Source organism: Neopsephotus bourkii, unplaced genomic scaffold (assembly GCF_033783945.1).
Source record: "Neopsephotus bourkii isolate Nb327-2 ecotype Australia unplaced genomic scaffold, CSIRO-AGI_Nbou_v1 NB_1572, whole genome shotgun sequence".
Lineage (NCBI taxonomy): Eukaryota > Metazoa > Chordata > Aves > Psittaciformes > Psittacidae > Neopsephotus > Neopsephotus bourkii.
The window spans coordinates 3222877-3238317 of record NW_026902048.1 but is presented as its reverse complement, the minus strand read 5'-3'; the positions used below and the strand labels follow the sequence as shown (position 1 = coordinate 3238317).

The 15441-nt window shown below is 38.9% G+C and overlaps 1 protein-coding gene across 2 annotated transcripts in view; it reads right to left on the bottom strand.

Moving 5' to 3' along the window:
- The window catches only part of LOC133221965 (protein FAM169B-like), a 38178-nt gene that overhangs the window by 16320 nt on the left and 6417 nt on the right, over positions 1-15441 (bottom strand). The window contains exons 1-4 of one of the 2 annotated variants that reach the window (XM_061371269.1): positions 10014-10111; positions 9693-9826; positions 6882-6981; positions 36-121 (exon numbers count right to left, since the gene is read on the bottom strand). In XM_061371269.1, the coding sequence (XP_061227253.1) occupies positions 36-121; positions 6882-6981; positions 9693-9826; positions 10014-10023 (330 nt within the window). In that variant the 5' untranslated portion in view covers positions 10024-10111. Of the gene's footprint in view, positions 1-35; positions 122-6881; positions 6982-9692; positions 9827-10013; positions 10112-15441 lie in introns of those variants that run through there. The other variant, XM_061371268.1, reaches the window with a different exon arrangement.

The window sequence follows — 15441 nt, the reverse complement described above, 5'->3', positions numbered from 1 at the left end:
AGGGTAAAGGCAAGTGTTTAAAATAGCATCCTTACCGAAATGAGCCCATCTCTAGAAGGATCAGCTGTCTTAACTACATCTTCAACAGGCCACCAACACTGGTTCAAATAAACTGCCAAAACTACAAAAAGAAAGAGACGAGGGAACACATTAGCTGCAAATAAATACAAAGCTGATTCTGAACCTCTCCACAAGCAGCCTCTGATCTACTTCTCCCTCCAGCTGGCTCCAGTTTGATCTGCTGTGAGACAGCAGAACAACAGTTGTATTTCAGTTTCACCTCTGTGTCCCCTGACATCCAATTTTCAGTACTGCATGAGGCATCAGGTGAAGGGGATTTTTCTCAGGAATTGATGTGATTTTGGTGTGACAACCTGTGTGCCATGTGAATAAAGCACACCCTGCATAATATCTGTTCAGCAGCAAAGTAAGTCTGAGTGGCATTTTGGACAGAGACAGCTACCTATCTAAAGGTTACATTTATGAAGTTTCTTTCAGGCTGTCCCCTGTCCACATGCAGAGATGCCCCTATTTGCACCCACGAACAGTCAAATACAAGTTTTCACATCCACTTTATCAAAATACGTTTTCAGCTGCCTTTGTGATTGAATTTCTATATATCTGAACCTTTAGAGGACTCCTAAATCTCTGCATGTACAGATATTCGCACAAGTTCAAACACATATGGAGAAGTTTCTATCAACAAAGGACAGACGGGCTGAACAAAGGACAAAGATACACAGGGCTGAAGCAGAAATGAATTACCAGCCTACACATAAGTCAAGTCCTTATGTAGGTGCTATGCAACACTTGCACCCCACTTCTCATCCTTCCTCAATTTTTCACATATGCAGAAACATGTATTTAAACCCTACTCCTACATGTTCACCTACAGAATTCACTGTCTGCCATTACAGGTGTAAGAGAAAGACTGAATTGATTCCAAGCTCTGTTCTGTAAGAAAAGTTTTAAGCCAGGGTCATTTCAAAAGATATAGAATAGATTTTAAAGACTTAGATTAAGTTTTAGAATAAAACCAGAAATGTGATCATTTATGACACATCAAGTATTCCAGCAAAAAGAACTTTTATTATGATGATGTCCACCTGAAGAAAGCATATGGCCACAATTCAAGGATTGCTCCAGAACACCAGCATCTTTGCTACCTTCAAAAAGGGCAGTTATTATCCTCATCTTAAGGCAAAAAGGAAAATGCAATACAGGAAGTATGTTGTTTGAATTGCAAGCAAAGAACAGCATGGAATTCACACCTCTTGAGTCCTAAAAGAGTGCACTGTCTGTGGCTTTCTAAACTATCCAACTAGGGACAAACCTAAGAAAAGTTAAAAACCATCTATGAATTAGAGACAACTGCACCCACAAGGAAGTGAAACGGCTTTAACAGGATTCATCATTTACCTGGTTTAGCCTCAGGTTATACAAATGTCATTGACGAGCACAGGTTAGTTTCCTTTTTTGCTTCAGCCTCTACCAATTCCCACTGGTTTTAAGGCTGGAGATTCTGCTTAACTAACTTATAGCTCAGATAAATTATTAAAGCATGTGCCAAAAAGTGTTACACTTTGTGTACTGGCTTAACAATGAAGAAAGTATTGCACGCAAGGACAGACGCCTGTTTATATAGAACCAGATTCAATTCATTAAATATTATGCATTTACTTGCATGGGAGTTTCATACTCTTTTCTGTGATGGATTCAATCTGTTCACTCAATTCCTTTACTCTGCTTTCAAATGCAAGCAGCCACTGCTCCGTTACGCATCCATGAAACATGCAGCTACAATGGCAGCTGAGTCAAAGGGGACACAATGGGCTAAACATGGACTTTAATGGGAGCTGCATGGAGGGCTGGCACATAGTTCTGACATATAAGACACAGAGCAAGGGTCAGGAAAGTCTGAAAAAGCTTTGAGGAAAATAGGCAGATGCATAACCATGTTGTAAGGAGCTACTTTTATAGAACATTTACTGTGCTATTCAATAATTTAAATGTGTGGAAGGGAACACTAGTTGACATAGCAACTGTCACATCACATTACTTGAGCAACCTGATCTATATGGATGCCTTCCCTGAAGGAAAAACATTTCTCCAGATTTCACACAAACATATGTACTTTGCTTTTTGTTATCATTTTTCAAGTCAACATCTGGTCCGCAGTTAAATCCATCCATACATCCCCATATTCTCATTTTCATTTTAGAATCAACTTTCAGGAACACTATTTCAAATGCAAACATGTCTTGGGAGACCACATGTTCCTTCACTCTCCCAGTCTTGTTCTAAGAGATTTGGTTACGTTCACCTGATCATAAGAGATCAAGTTAGTGCTGACAGTAGGTTACATGCATCATCCAAACCCTGTGTATATAATTACAATGACGTTGCAATTGCAAGACTTGATAAGCTTGATCTTGCAATTGCAAGACTACGTGAAAGGGATTAAGTCCATTACATTTCAGTTCACAACTAATATATACATGCTCAGTTCGGTGGCTTGCCCTGTAAGCACCAGCTTGCTAAACCCCAGTACTTTGACCCCTTGCAGTCAGACAAACATATTCAGAGTACTGCAAAAAGCTGTGAGCCTGTGAAGTACACGATTCCATACGAGTATTTGGAATACAGTACTGAACAACACGGACTTGAATTAGGCACTAAGCATAACGCAATTGTGATTATGAAATGCCTCTTCTTGCTAGGCAAATATGGATGTCTTCCCAATCCAGGCCTGGATTATATTTTCACTTTTTAGGGTGTGCTGGCCAAACGTTTTCTCTCTGGTGTGCAACTATTTGAATGAAATGTGCACATCAGGACTCTACGCAGTGTAAAGCATTAAAATCAAAGCAACATCCAGCCTGGTATTTCTTTTTCTCCAGCCTTCATCTGAATTGCTGATATGCATCCCTCAGTCACAAACTAAATTAAAGGCAATGCTATATATGAAAGATGTACTTGGAGTTTAATAAATACAGAATGCAACAGGCCTTCTAAAGTCACCTTTACCTTAATTTTGGCAGTATTTCAGATTGACGACACACTTACAGAGGCTGCTTTTGCCAGATATCCACCTTGGAAGCAGCATGGTGAATTACCCCAAATAGTTCCATGCAACTGAGCCTAAGTCAGCCAACACTGGGAGAAAGCTCAGAGAATATACATGCAACTGCATTCTGCAGCACCAACATACTTTGAATAGCTATACTCCCAGTTCCCTGTCTTTGAACTGGAATAAGAGCATATCCTTCTCTTTCCTAAGAGTTTTACTGAAATATATATGCAATATAGAATTGAATAGGCATATATATAAATATAATATATATACAAAATATATATGCAATATATATAAAAATGCAATATATTGACATTATAGCTTGGGAGGCATGCAGATGCTGCAGCAATGGCAGCCATTCAGGTCTCTAAGATAGATCTCTTTCCTGCAACCAATTACATTTTCTTCTACAATTCCAGTTTTACTCAGTGATTTGTTGCAAATGTCTTGTGATAAATGTTCCATGGCATCTAACAGTTATTGTAAATTATTATATACAGCAGACAGAAAATGCCACAATAGGGTATGTTTATTTAGTGTTATCAAGATGTTAATCACCCATGCTATGCTCTGGAAGCCCTTACAACACAATTTACATTCCCATAAAAATATCTGTACAGATATACTAACAGAACAGAACAGTCAGCCCATCAAAAGTAAATTACAAATGCTCCCAACCAAGACCAAGTCCTCTGCAAAAGCTGCCATACCCATTTTCTCTTTGAAATATGCAGGTCATTTCAGACCACAAGCTACGCATCACTTCTGGATAACCCATCTCATCAAGGTGATCAGGTATAAATCTCAGTGCTGGAATCAAGGACTACATTTGCATTAGCAAAACTAATGCTATCAAAACTGAATTTACAGAGCAAAACACTTGATGCAGAGAACCTGATGTTCACAAATTCAAGCCTGGTCCTGAAACCTTACAGCCCATTAGCAGTTGGGGTACCTCAGTGAGCTTCTGGAGTACATCTTCTAATTTCATTTCAGCCAAAAGCAATCCAGTTCACACACTTTGAGAGTGCTCCCTGATGTGAACTGAAGCACAGTATGTGGGGACAACCAGGAAATTTGCTTCTAAGAACACTCCTGGTGTGAAGTAAAATTAAAATGCAGATCCATCAGACAGCACATGAGAAAGTGAAGAGCTCAACCCCAGCAAGACTGTTTGCCTCTCCCATCTGGATGGGACTTGAGTTCACAAGGAAAGTGTAAAGCTCAAGGGAGGAAGAAAATCACACAACCTATGTAGTGTTTTAACTTTCTGCCCACGTCCTTAAGGAACAATGACCGAGTCAGTAAGTACTGCTTTTCTCTGAAGGAACTGGTTTTGAAACAATTGGATCTGTTCAGTGGTCAGAACAAAAGGTCATATAGGTAAGCAAATCCAGATGGACTTGCCACATTAATACAGTCTGCTGCCATAGGAGTCAATTCCAAACCCACTGAACTGTGAGAAAAATCCTTGGACAAAATAGTTCAAATGGATATACCCATATGTATTAGGTATGCACACACATATACACACACCACAGCAGGCTTTAGAGAACTAATGAAAATTGATTAAAATTCATCTAAAGGAAAAAAAAAATCTCACACCAGTCAAATCTAATGCATGTCAAAAGACTGGCCACATGTTTATAGCATATAAAATCCAGAAACAAAGAACTTGCAGTAAAACCTTTAAATCATACTTTGAAAAGGCAATATTAAAAGCCAGATGATGTAGGCTTTACTTAAATAACCAGACTTAGTGATCTCTGTGAGTACGGGCTGGTGACTCAAGCTAACTTTTGCAAGGGGGTCACAGCAGTCAGTCAGCCTGTAGTTCATAATAAAATAAGGTGTTTATTCTGCGAGGTTCAAGCTTTTAATAGAGATAGCTATCATTTAATTTAGGCTCCAATGTTGACTTGTTTAACTTGTTCCTGTGGGAAATCATTTTTACCTTGTGTACATGTATCTCATTAATACTTGTTGTTCCTAATACTATTAGATCATTTCACTGAAGGTTTGTGCTAAATGCACTGCTTTCACCGGCATTTATTTAATAACTCTTTGTTTTTGCATCGTAGCTGTTACAGATCCCCATTCCTCTTGTGCAGCCTAAACTAACTTAATGCTGTTTTTAACCACATTCCATTGAACATGAGTCAGTAGCTCTGCACAAATGCACCCACAGAGCAAGTTTGGCCTCCAGTGTAGACACTCCTTTACCACACCAGTGCCTCCCTCTCTTCAGAAAACCATGAATGGAATATATAAATTAATGTCAGGAAAGTAATTCTATATCACTAGTTTTAGAGGGACCAGAAAGTCTTTTGACTACACTTGTAACTTGGAACAGTCTCCTACTTTCAACTATGTGAATCACAACCCATTAGCAAAGATCGAATTGAAATCATATGTAAAAGGAGCTGGAAAAACTCTTGCAGAGTTCACCTCTAACCACAGATTATTTTAATCTGGTTTCTGTTCTTACGAAGAAATTTCCTGGTTACAGGGTTTGGACTGAATAATGAACACTTAGTTATACTAACAGTACCTGTTCTAGGAGTGTAAGATCTTTATCCGACACACTTTGGAACTGAAAATAGAGTGCTAAACTTCTTTGCCTTGCCTTTGCTATATTATTAAGAATACTGGCTATTAAAGGCTTTCAGGCTTATCTTTAAAAAAAAAATAAAGTATGTTTTTAATGACAGCTGTTGTTAGTCTGCTGCCATGTTTGGAAGCGAAAGTTCAAGAGGTTTCAGGTGTTCTATATTCCCTGACACAATGGGTCAATGCATAGGTCCATGTCTTTGTTGTAGATGTCCCCAAAATTCTATAGCCCAAATTATTGCTTCACAAGAGCTCCAATACTCCTCATTTAACCTAGGTGGGTGACAACCCGGGCTTTTGTTACTAGGCAAGTTGGAGCCAAGCTTCCTGTTAGTGATACCAAAATGTGTTACTTACTTTACACTTACATTTTTTTGACATTCCATAGTCAAAGGCACATGCCTAAGGGAGTAAATAGGGAGAAACTAGGCTGTGTCTGAAGATCCTGATAGCAGGAAGATAAAAAAACTTAGAAACAATTCCTGATCAAATCTTAACAACCTGTTGATACTCTAAGCAGTGACTCATGTAACAGGAACACTAGTAAGCACATGTTGACTTCTACGGCCTATAATACAACTGTAGTGTGCCCCTGTCATGGCTGTAATAGGAAAACACTGGCATTACAGCAGCAAGCAAGGCAAAGCTGGTGAAGTTTAAAGAGTATCTTGGGAGAACTGCCAAATAAAATAGATTCAATTCAATTCCTGAACATGGTCTCACTCCAAATTTACCCGTCAAACACCAGTACTGGAAACACGAGGCAATTAAACCTAAGACTGAAGAAGACACTATAAAGTAAAAACAATATTAATAAGAATCAGTAAGACCTAATACAGTTTCACATATATATTTACTCTTTTTTTTTTGAGACTTTCCGAATTCTATCCAAAATATAATACATCAAATTTCACATCATCCTGAATTAGAAAAGTATTTTCCTTCTGAACAGAATCAGAAACACAATTACCCAAGGTGATTTTTCAGTTATCAGCAGAGCTATCTATGCATAAAATCCCTGCTTGTCAATCCTTTCTTCTGATCAGTAGCCCAACAACATAAATCCTTGCCAGGGAAAACAAATCCAGGTCATACTCAAAACAAACCCCCAAATATTTAAATATACAAGCAAGACACCATCTTAAAAGAAAAGAAAGCACAACTACTCAAATTTCAAAATATTTTGACCAATTCTAACCTGTCTCTTTATCCTTTGGATCAGTTAACAGCAACATTTTGCAAGTAGAATTATTTCGGTAGAGAGGGACAAAATACACACAGGATTCTTCGAGTTTAACCTAAAAAACAAACAAGCCCTGTAGCAGTTTGTACTGCAATGCTCGCACAAAGTATTTCATGTATTAGATGCATTTAGGATATGTTTTACTAACATGCATGTGTTAAGCTTAGCACACCTTCTCCATCCTGAACTTCATGGCATTGAAACATACATAATAATCTAAGATTTTCTGTAAGCAATGTTAATTGAAAAGAAATCAAGCTACCAAAGTTAGTAAAGACTTTAAAACCAACTTAATATGATTAGTACATAACCTGGCTTTGAAGACTGTTACATGCAGACAAATAGTGTTATGAAAGACCAGACACATCAAATAAAAACAAATACAACTTGCACTTCTTACAGCATGGTCCAGCTGGGTACTTGTGGTGTTTTGCAAACAATGAATTAAGCCTGAGGGTACAGGGAGTATCAAAGCATTAAGGCAGTGCCTGGGCAGTTTATCTTTGAGGCACAGGGAGGGCGGATAATTGGCACAAGGTGGTTATGTTGAAGGCAAGGCTAAAATCAAAATGCAGCTCTCAAGCTCTCAGTCTTAGACTAAACTTCTAAATGATGTGACACATAAACACCAAATTGCTGTGCTCAAACAGCTCTATATGCATAGAGATGACAATTTCCATATGAATATTGCAAATGCTGTCATGTAAGTTTAGGTACAAGGCAAAGAGCGTGTGTGATTTAGCACAGTATGTACTGTACTTTCAAAAATCTGGTCCATTGTGTATGTGTGGGTGTGCCTCTCTCTCTAATTGCACCCATTTGTCAGTTTGCTCTGAAACCCAAATCAGTCATGTGATACATTTAATATTTCTTGGTGCATGGAAGGAGTAGTATGAATATGGATTATTCAAGATAACGACTTTAAGTTGAAACTGGTGTGCGCTGGTTGTGAGTGCCAAAATCCTGGGATCATCTGTAAACACTGGGCTCCAAGAAAAAATAGGAAACTGCCTGAAATCTGTATTCATGAGCTTCCCAAAAACTCAGTATGTTCTGGGGATTCAGTCGTTCTTTGCATGCTTCAACTATAACAGCATCCGTGTCTTTATGGCACCTGGGAGCATTACTGTAATGAAAAGGCCAGTCCTATTTCCAATACTGCTATGATTGGTATTTTGTTTTATAAGGTAATGTGCACTTCCACAGGTGCTAACAACATCAGCAGGAGCCAAGCATATCTTTCTGTGTATGAACTGCTGCCAATGAGCTACCATTCTGCCTTGCACTAATCCTTGCTATTTGTGTACTGAATGCTTGACCAAAGACCATGCCATACCAAAAAGAAGTTCTGTGACCCGAGCAAGTGGGCTGACAGCCACTTAACACTTGCTAAATAACTACTCGTGGTTGCTGGTCCTGCCACTTGAAACCTGCTTTAATTCAAATGCACAGAGAAAAAGAAGCCTGGAAACTGCAGCCATTATTCAAACACCAAAATCCTCATCCTTCAAGTTGTAGGTATATATAATGTAATTATATATGCATGTAAATTTATACATAATTTGCAAGGAAGAAAACAATATAGCAAGAACATTACCATTACTTATGTCCTTGACTAGGTGTCTGACTGCAGATTAGGTTAGACCTGAATTAAATGAACGCACAGAGAAATCTGTTGCTATGAGACTCAAACCAGTCATGTGATGTATTTAAGCTCTGATGACAAGCCACAAAATCAAGACAGTTCTGAATCAAATGGCAGAAGTCCACCTTTAACTGATCTCTATTGTGTCTCGCTATTGCAGAAATACACATAGCCCTACCTGGGATTTTAACTTACCCTCCCTCCTAACAGAACAGCAAATGAGCCTCTCAAAGTACAACCAGGAATGAAAGGCTGAGGACACAGAGCCCTGAATTGGGCGATCTTTGCATTTTCAGTTTTGTTTGTACTTAACCCTACATAGTCCACTAGAGGGCATTAAAAGAGTATTTAAGGCTAGTTACATTCACGGCTCAAAGCTACCCACCTGAAACGTTTTTTTTCTGGAAACTACTGCATATTATTTTCCTAAATTGTAAAAACCACCACCTTATTCCAAACTTCCATTTCAACTAATCCACTTACTGGTTTGATAGTACAATAACAGCGCAGCACACCTTTTATGACTTAGAAAACGCCCAGAATGAAAGCCTTCATAAGTTGACTGAAATCAGAATTTTTAATAGGCCTGCTCAGTCATCTCCAGTGCATTCCCCCCATGTGGCTCAGGAATGGACCCTAAAGCATTGGCCCCTATGGTGTTTATACCATCTATCAATAACATCCGATCATAATTTCTTTAGGAGAACCCATGTTCAAAATCATCAATATAAGTCTTGGAAAGAATGGAAACATAAGGCAGACTATATCACAAAACCTGTGTAAACTGCACAATAAAGGCAGGAAACAGAGCTGCACCATGGTATAAACATCTATCAGACTCAGTTCTGATTCGGTCCTGTAAGAAGGCAGGTCATGCTGCAAAGTTCAGCTGAGTTCTTCAAACCCTCATCCACACTCAGAGGGGTTCAGATTTGTAGTTTAAGCTTATCTCTCATTTGCAGCATGCAAACCATTTGAAAATCATGCAGAATTTGCTGATTTTAAGAGATTTGTAATCCGGCCACACCAGTTTACCCCTATTCACAGACTATGAGCACAACCAACAAACTAGTTTGCAACTATCTATCTAACGTGGAGTATGAAAAACATCAGCCTAGTACCTCTTCTCCTCCAGGGATTGAAAAAACATCAGGAATAGACGACGATTTCTTCACTAGTTCTCCATAGTATGTTTCAGCATCTGCTTGCAGAACCTCTGGATCTCCTGCTAATGCATCTACCAAGTAAAGGCAACCTGTAGGTGAAACAAAACACAAGATATTTTTACTTGTTAAATTAACTAAGACACATCAGTATTAAAACCTCAGTTTCCCCAGCAGCTGCTTGGTATATCAAGGCCCTTACTGTTCCCATTAGAGCCTTTGGCATAATCATAGTCTAAAATAGTAAGGCTGGTAAGAACCTCTCCGTATGTTATTTACCTCCTGACATGCAATTTTACAAAGTAGAACCATGACAGCATCAAATCACATTTGTCTCCTCTGAATTCAACAAGCAGAGTCTCAAATTCCTCTAGGTGTAAGTAAATTGCTTTAAAGCTGGAAGAACAAAACCAGAAGAAGTCTTCAAAACACAGACTCAGTTTTAGTACCATCCAAAAATATAACAGGAAAAGAATTCCACAGCTTCCACTCTTTCTTGGAAGACTGCCCCCTTTATGGTCAGACCATGCCCTGTTGTGTAGCACTAGTTTTCTCTTTTTCTGAGTAATTTAAATTGGGCACTTTCACAATTAAATAATGTAAAAAAAAAATAAATTACACTGTTTACCTGCATGTGTTCCCAAAATAGTTATATCGTCTTTCATGCGACAGTTTCTAATCCCTGTGAGTCAATGCTGAAGGGTATTCATGCAAGGTATTTGTGAACTGCATGCAAACACAAACTATGTACAACTGATGTCTGTTACCTAAATGCAAAGTCCAACTCAGTGCTCCTGAGGAACCAAGCAGCTTGCTTCTGATACAACAAACCAAGCTGACTGGTGGCTCATCACCAGCTCAAGATAAAGGACATAACAAGAAATGGGTTAGAAGTCCAAATAATAAGCTGCCCGTCTTCTATCATATGGAGGAAATGGTTTCAGTTTAAGGGGTTTTCAACCAACAAGATACACCTGCAACTCTTGTAAGCATCAAACTGAAGGCAAAACCTTCTATCACTGCTATAGTTGGAACCTTAGTTATGGAACCTCCACCTTCAGTCGTGGTTTGCTCTCACACGGCAGCTCTTGTGACCAAAGTTTAATGTCAAATAACTATATGGGCAGTAAGTGCAAGTTTTACGACGGCCGCTGCAAGAACTGTCTATGTACAGACACAGAAACTATGAATCATAAAAGTACTATATTAAAAATGACACCTTTCCACATACGAATAGGAGCATGGGATTTGCGTACCAGGTCAGACAATTCAACCACGGTCCCACCACCATCTCTCTGGCAGCGATCAGTATCTGACGCCTCAGCAAAAGGGTAAGAAACTACGGCTGGTAATTCACCACTACCCAGCACTGCTTAAAATGCTTTAAACGCTATTTTCCTGCCCTTTGCAGACAAACAGCTTACATCCTGAGGCTTGACAGCAAAGCTATGTAGTCAGAATGCTGAAAGGAAGCTACTCTGTAAATGGTATTCATAGTATGTTTGTATGTGACAAAATGGGAGAGAAAACAGCATTGCAACACTGGTGAGTTGAGTCACGTTATAAAATCCTAGCCAGTACTTAGCATTGGCAGCTTTCCTCTGCAGCAGCCTTCCCCAGTGTACTGTGTAACATCAGCAAGCAAAGAAGCCATAGAAAGGAAAGAAACTAAAGAGTCTTATTAAAACATTTAGTAATTTAATGAAGTAAATTTACTAGTAAATTAATTCTTTATTAAAAAGCAGCATGTAAGACTTTGGTTTAGCACAAAGACTAATATTGGCCATGCTAATAAATACTATTCATGAGATGCTGGTTACAAAGCTACATCCTGCCACTATTCAGCCAAAGCAACTTAATGAGCACAATAATGTTTCTTCCTCACTGAGCAGAACAACTGGTACCTTCTAAGTTATACTAACTTTCTGGTACATCATATGCTTGCATTCTAAGGTAACAGCAACCATTTGAAGGATGAAATAATGTCACAGATTTAAATAATGAGGCATTAAAGAAAACTTCTGAGCAACTTTGCTTTAAAAGAAAAGCAGCACTTCTGTGCGTGCTTCAGTCTGAGTTCCCTGTCAGCATCTTGGGATACCAGAACTGCTAAGTTCCAAGGACAGCCTGTTAACCCAGTGTGAGTTATGCGATTTCATTTGAGTTTGATCTTACCTAGGGGCAACAAAAGAGCACATTGTGGCAGCCAATCTACTGGACACCCAGCAAGCACTTCTTTCCAACAGGCCATGTGCACAAAGGGTTACCAGCTGCGGGAAGAAGGGAGTGAGGAAGGGGGGAGCAAAGGGGGCAGGAGCAACGAGTCATAAAAAGGGGGCCTCTTGCTGCAGCCAGAGGAGGGACCATAAACTGTAAGGAGAGTAAATTTAGAACGGGAGGCCTACTGCATTAGAGGGATTCCTGACATTCATGCTGAAGTGGCTGACATCTTAAATAGCCAAAGCTAGTAAACAAGGTCAAAACATCATCGAGGTGGATTCTATGGCAGCATTCTATGACAATAAAGGGTTTACAGACAGGTATCAAGACTTTGTCTTTTACATGGCACCAGCATTTAGGGCAAAGGAAAAAAAACAAATTATTTAGAAATAAATAAAGAGAAATCTGGATGCCTGTATTTCCATTTCAAGCATACAGAATAGATTTTAAAGCAAAACCTAACATGCTTCTGCTTCTCCTCTCTTTTGTTTCCATGGAGCAGTCTGGGCCGCATTCTCAAGCAAGGATGTGTAAGTGCATCTCTGCTGTAGTGATCTGTCATCAATTGCACTAAGAACCTGATTTCTAAAGTGAAAAGCTACAGCTAAACCCAGCTATACAAACAAGCAGGTACTGCCCATACAGCTCAGTCACCTTTATGAGATACTACCCTCCCGCACCTATAGCTACCTCAGGCTAAAATGTCACACAACTCTGCCAATAAGGCAGAAACTGAGGCCCCTGTTTCAGTCCCGATTCCTGAATTCAGCTTTTTCTAAACCCACTGCTATTCCACCTCTAATCTCCAGAAGAAAGAGCTGAATTCTATGGTGGTCTCATGAAGTGGACAAATATCCTTCTTGAGAGGTGGAAGTCAAGCAAATTTCATGTATGATGATCCTAAAAAAATCAATATGTGGGAATCCAGACAGATCTGATTAACATGCTTATTATGTTCTGCATCAGGTAGATAAAGAACAAATGTAGTCAGAACCAAAGACAATGCTCTGCCTTAAACTATAACTTAATTTTTGTAGATTAGAGACAAACCTCCATCATTACAGATTCAGCAAAAATCTGATTCTATCAGTTAAAGTAAGCAGGAAATATTTTTCTATGGGCAAAAGAATTTCTTCTCCATACAACAAAAAACACATGGTGCACACACTTGTACGTGAAATTCCACAAGTGAAACTACAGACTGCTGTAATGCCTGAAGGTCAATGACACAGTTCAATCTAGTCAGATATTCTGAAGATTCTTTTTGATGGTCCTTCTATATCCTCTGCAACTAAACCCTGTGCCATAATAGAGATAATTTAACTAGGATACAGATAATCACAGTCTTACCTCATGAATACAATGCTACAGGAAGTCAAACCACTATTATACCCCTCAAGCTCTTTTACTAGTCTAATCCTTTTACTACTTATGTATTTTTACTATATTGCTATTATCTATCAAATCAGTTACAACCTGGGACAACCAACTCTCTTTATAAAAATGTCTTAAATACTCATTTAAGTTCCAAATTAGCAGGTAACGGATCCTTTTGACCATGAAGCCAATACACCATTTACTAAACAAGAGATATTTGCTTTCATTGTTAAGAATTTTCTGTTCCTGCAGTCATGTGTAGGTTACTGTTTCCTTAAACCAGCATAGTTGGTGATGCAGGTTTTTCACACTAGGCACACCACTGGATTGGTTAAGACACAATGAGGGATTGCTGGTACTCCCACCTACTTGTTGGAAAGCCCATTTCAGAGATTTGCAAGGGCATTTAGGATGCAGCCAGACTGTAAAGCAAAATACATCAACCTCACCATAGATGAAGCATGAAAAGTGTTGTGTCTGAAGTGAATTAATCATTTATCCTACAACTACATTTTCATGTTCTACAAACACAGAGGATGATACTACATGCATCCATTAAGAACTGTATGTTTACCCGAGAGCCATCAGCCACCACAGGATTTGTTATCTGGACTATGCATCTTTGGACCTTTATGCATAATTTTACATATAAAAATGTGAACAATACTTAAGTCTGAATTCTAGTGGTGCAGAAACAAGAGAGATAAAAAGAACTTCCCATTTCTAACTTTCAAATTTCATCATTTTGTATTTAGTTTTGCCATTTCTAAAGTTTGCAATAGCAGCAATGGTTTTATTTATTGGCTTTATTTTCATGCCAATATATTTCACAATTAAAAAAAGAAAAAGAACAGAACAAAGCAGCAGGTTCTAAGTGTTTCTGACAGCACTGTGAGGGCTTTTGTCCAAAAGTATTTTCCAATTCTTTTTTAATCAAAAAACACTTTGCAACATAAGACAAACGTGCATCAACACAAAATGACAGTATATTATGCCAGTATTTAGGGGAGAATGTTCTTGTAATTAAACTAAGCAACTGAGAGCAGAACTCCTGAGAGTTATTTCTAACACAGCTGTGTTTTTGTGGCCTGTTACAAATCACCTCACCTTCTGTCTGGTTTCTTATCAGGTAACTGTATGTCTTATCTACCACTTCAAAAGGGTGTGACGTTTTCTTTATCAGTTGCTCTGAAGTCACAACATATGAAGACAGAGAAGTCGTAACAGAAATTGTTCCTTATTCTCCTGTGGACTGTAATTTCCGCACTATGGCAGCAAAACCATGTGACAGTGTCTAGGATCTAAAAAGCCTTTTTTTGGCCCTTCTAAATCATGCACATATAACAAAAGTGCTTTCCATTACCCTCTCACAGGAGTGGGAGCTCTGTGTTAAGCAGCAGTGCTTAGCATCAACTCTTCTTTCCTTCCAGTGAGCCTGAACAATCCACGCATGTGGTTATCATTAGACAACCATATTTGTTTAACCTTTCAAAGGAAGGAAGAGGTCTTTGGCACGTTCCCGGGAGTACACGCAGAACCTGAATCTCATATCCTGAATTTAATTAAGCAAGTACATGTCAAAAACCCAAGTTCTAGTGTAAGTGAAACTTCAGTATCATAACAACGTGCGGTGGCAATGGAGCTACAGTGGGCAAACATCATGGTGTGATATCTGTCCAACATGGCAAGGCAGCTCTTAACCACATACTGTACATCATTAATGAAAACAATGTGCTTCCCCACTGCACTGCTTCCCACCGTTACTAACAGAGCAATCACTCTTGGAACATAAAAGATGAAAAAGCGCACTGGCGCGAACAGGTTTCCATGTTTCCATTCAAAAATGCCATTTTTGTATTGCTGTTCCATCACAATGAAAAATGGCAAGAAGGGTTACAGAAGGCAAACCAAATACAAGTTTCTGTCTGTAAATCACCTTCTGCTGTGGAATCCATATATGAAAGCAGAAAGGAAATAAATAATCCTAATCCCATTCCCCATTAAGGAACCAAACAGATGAATTCAGCTGTAGCTACATGTCATTACTGAAAATACTGACACTGAAATGGTGGGCAGACCAAATGTCAGGCATCCCAAATGCAGGATGCAA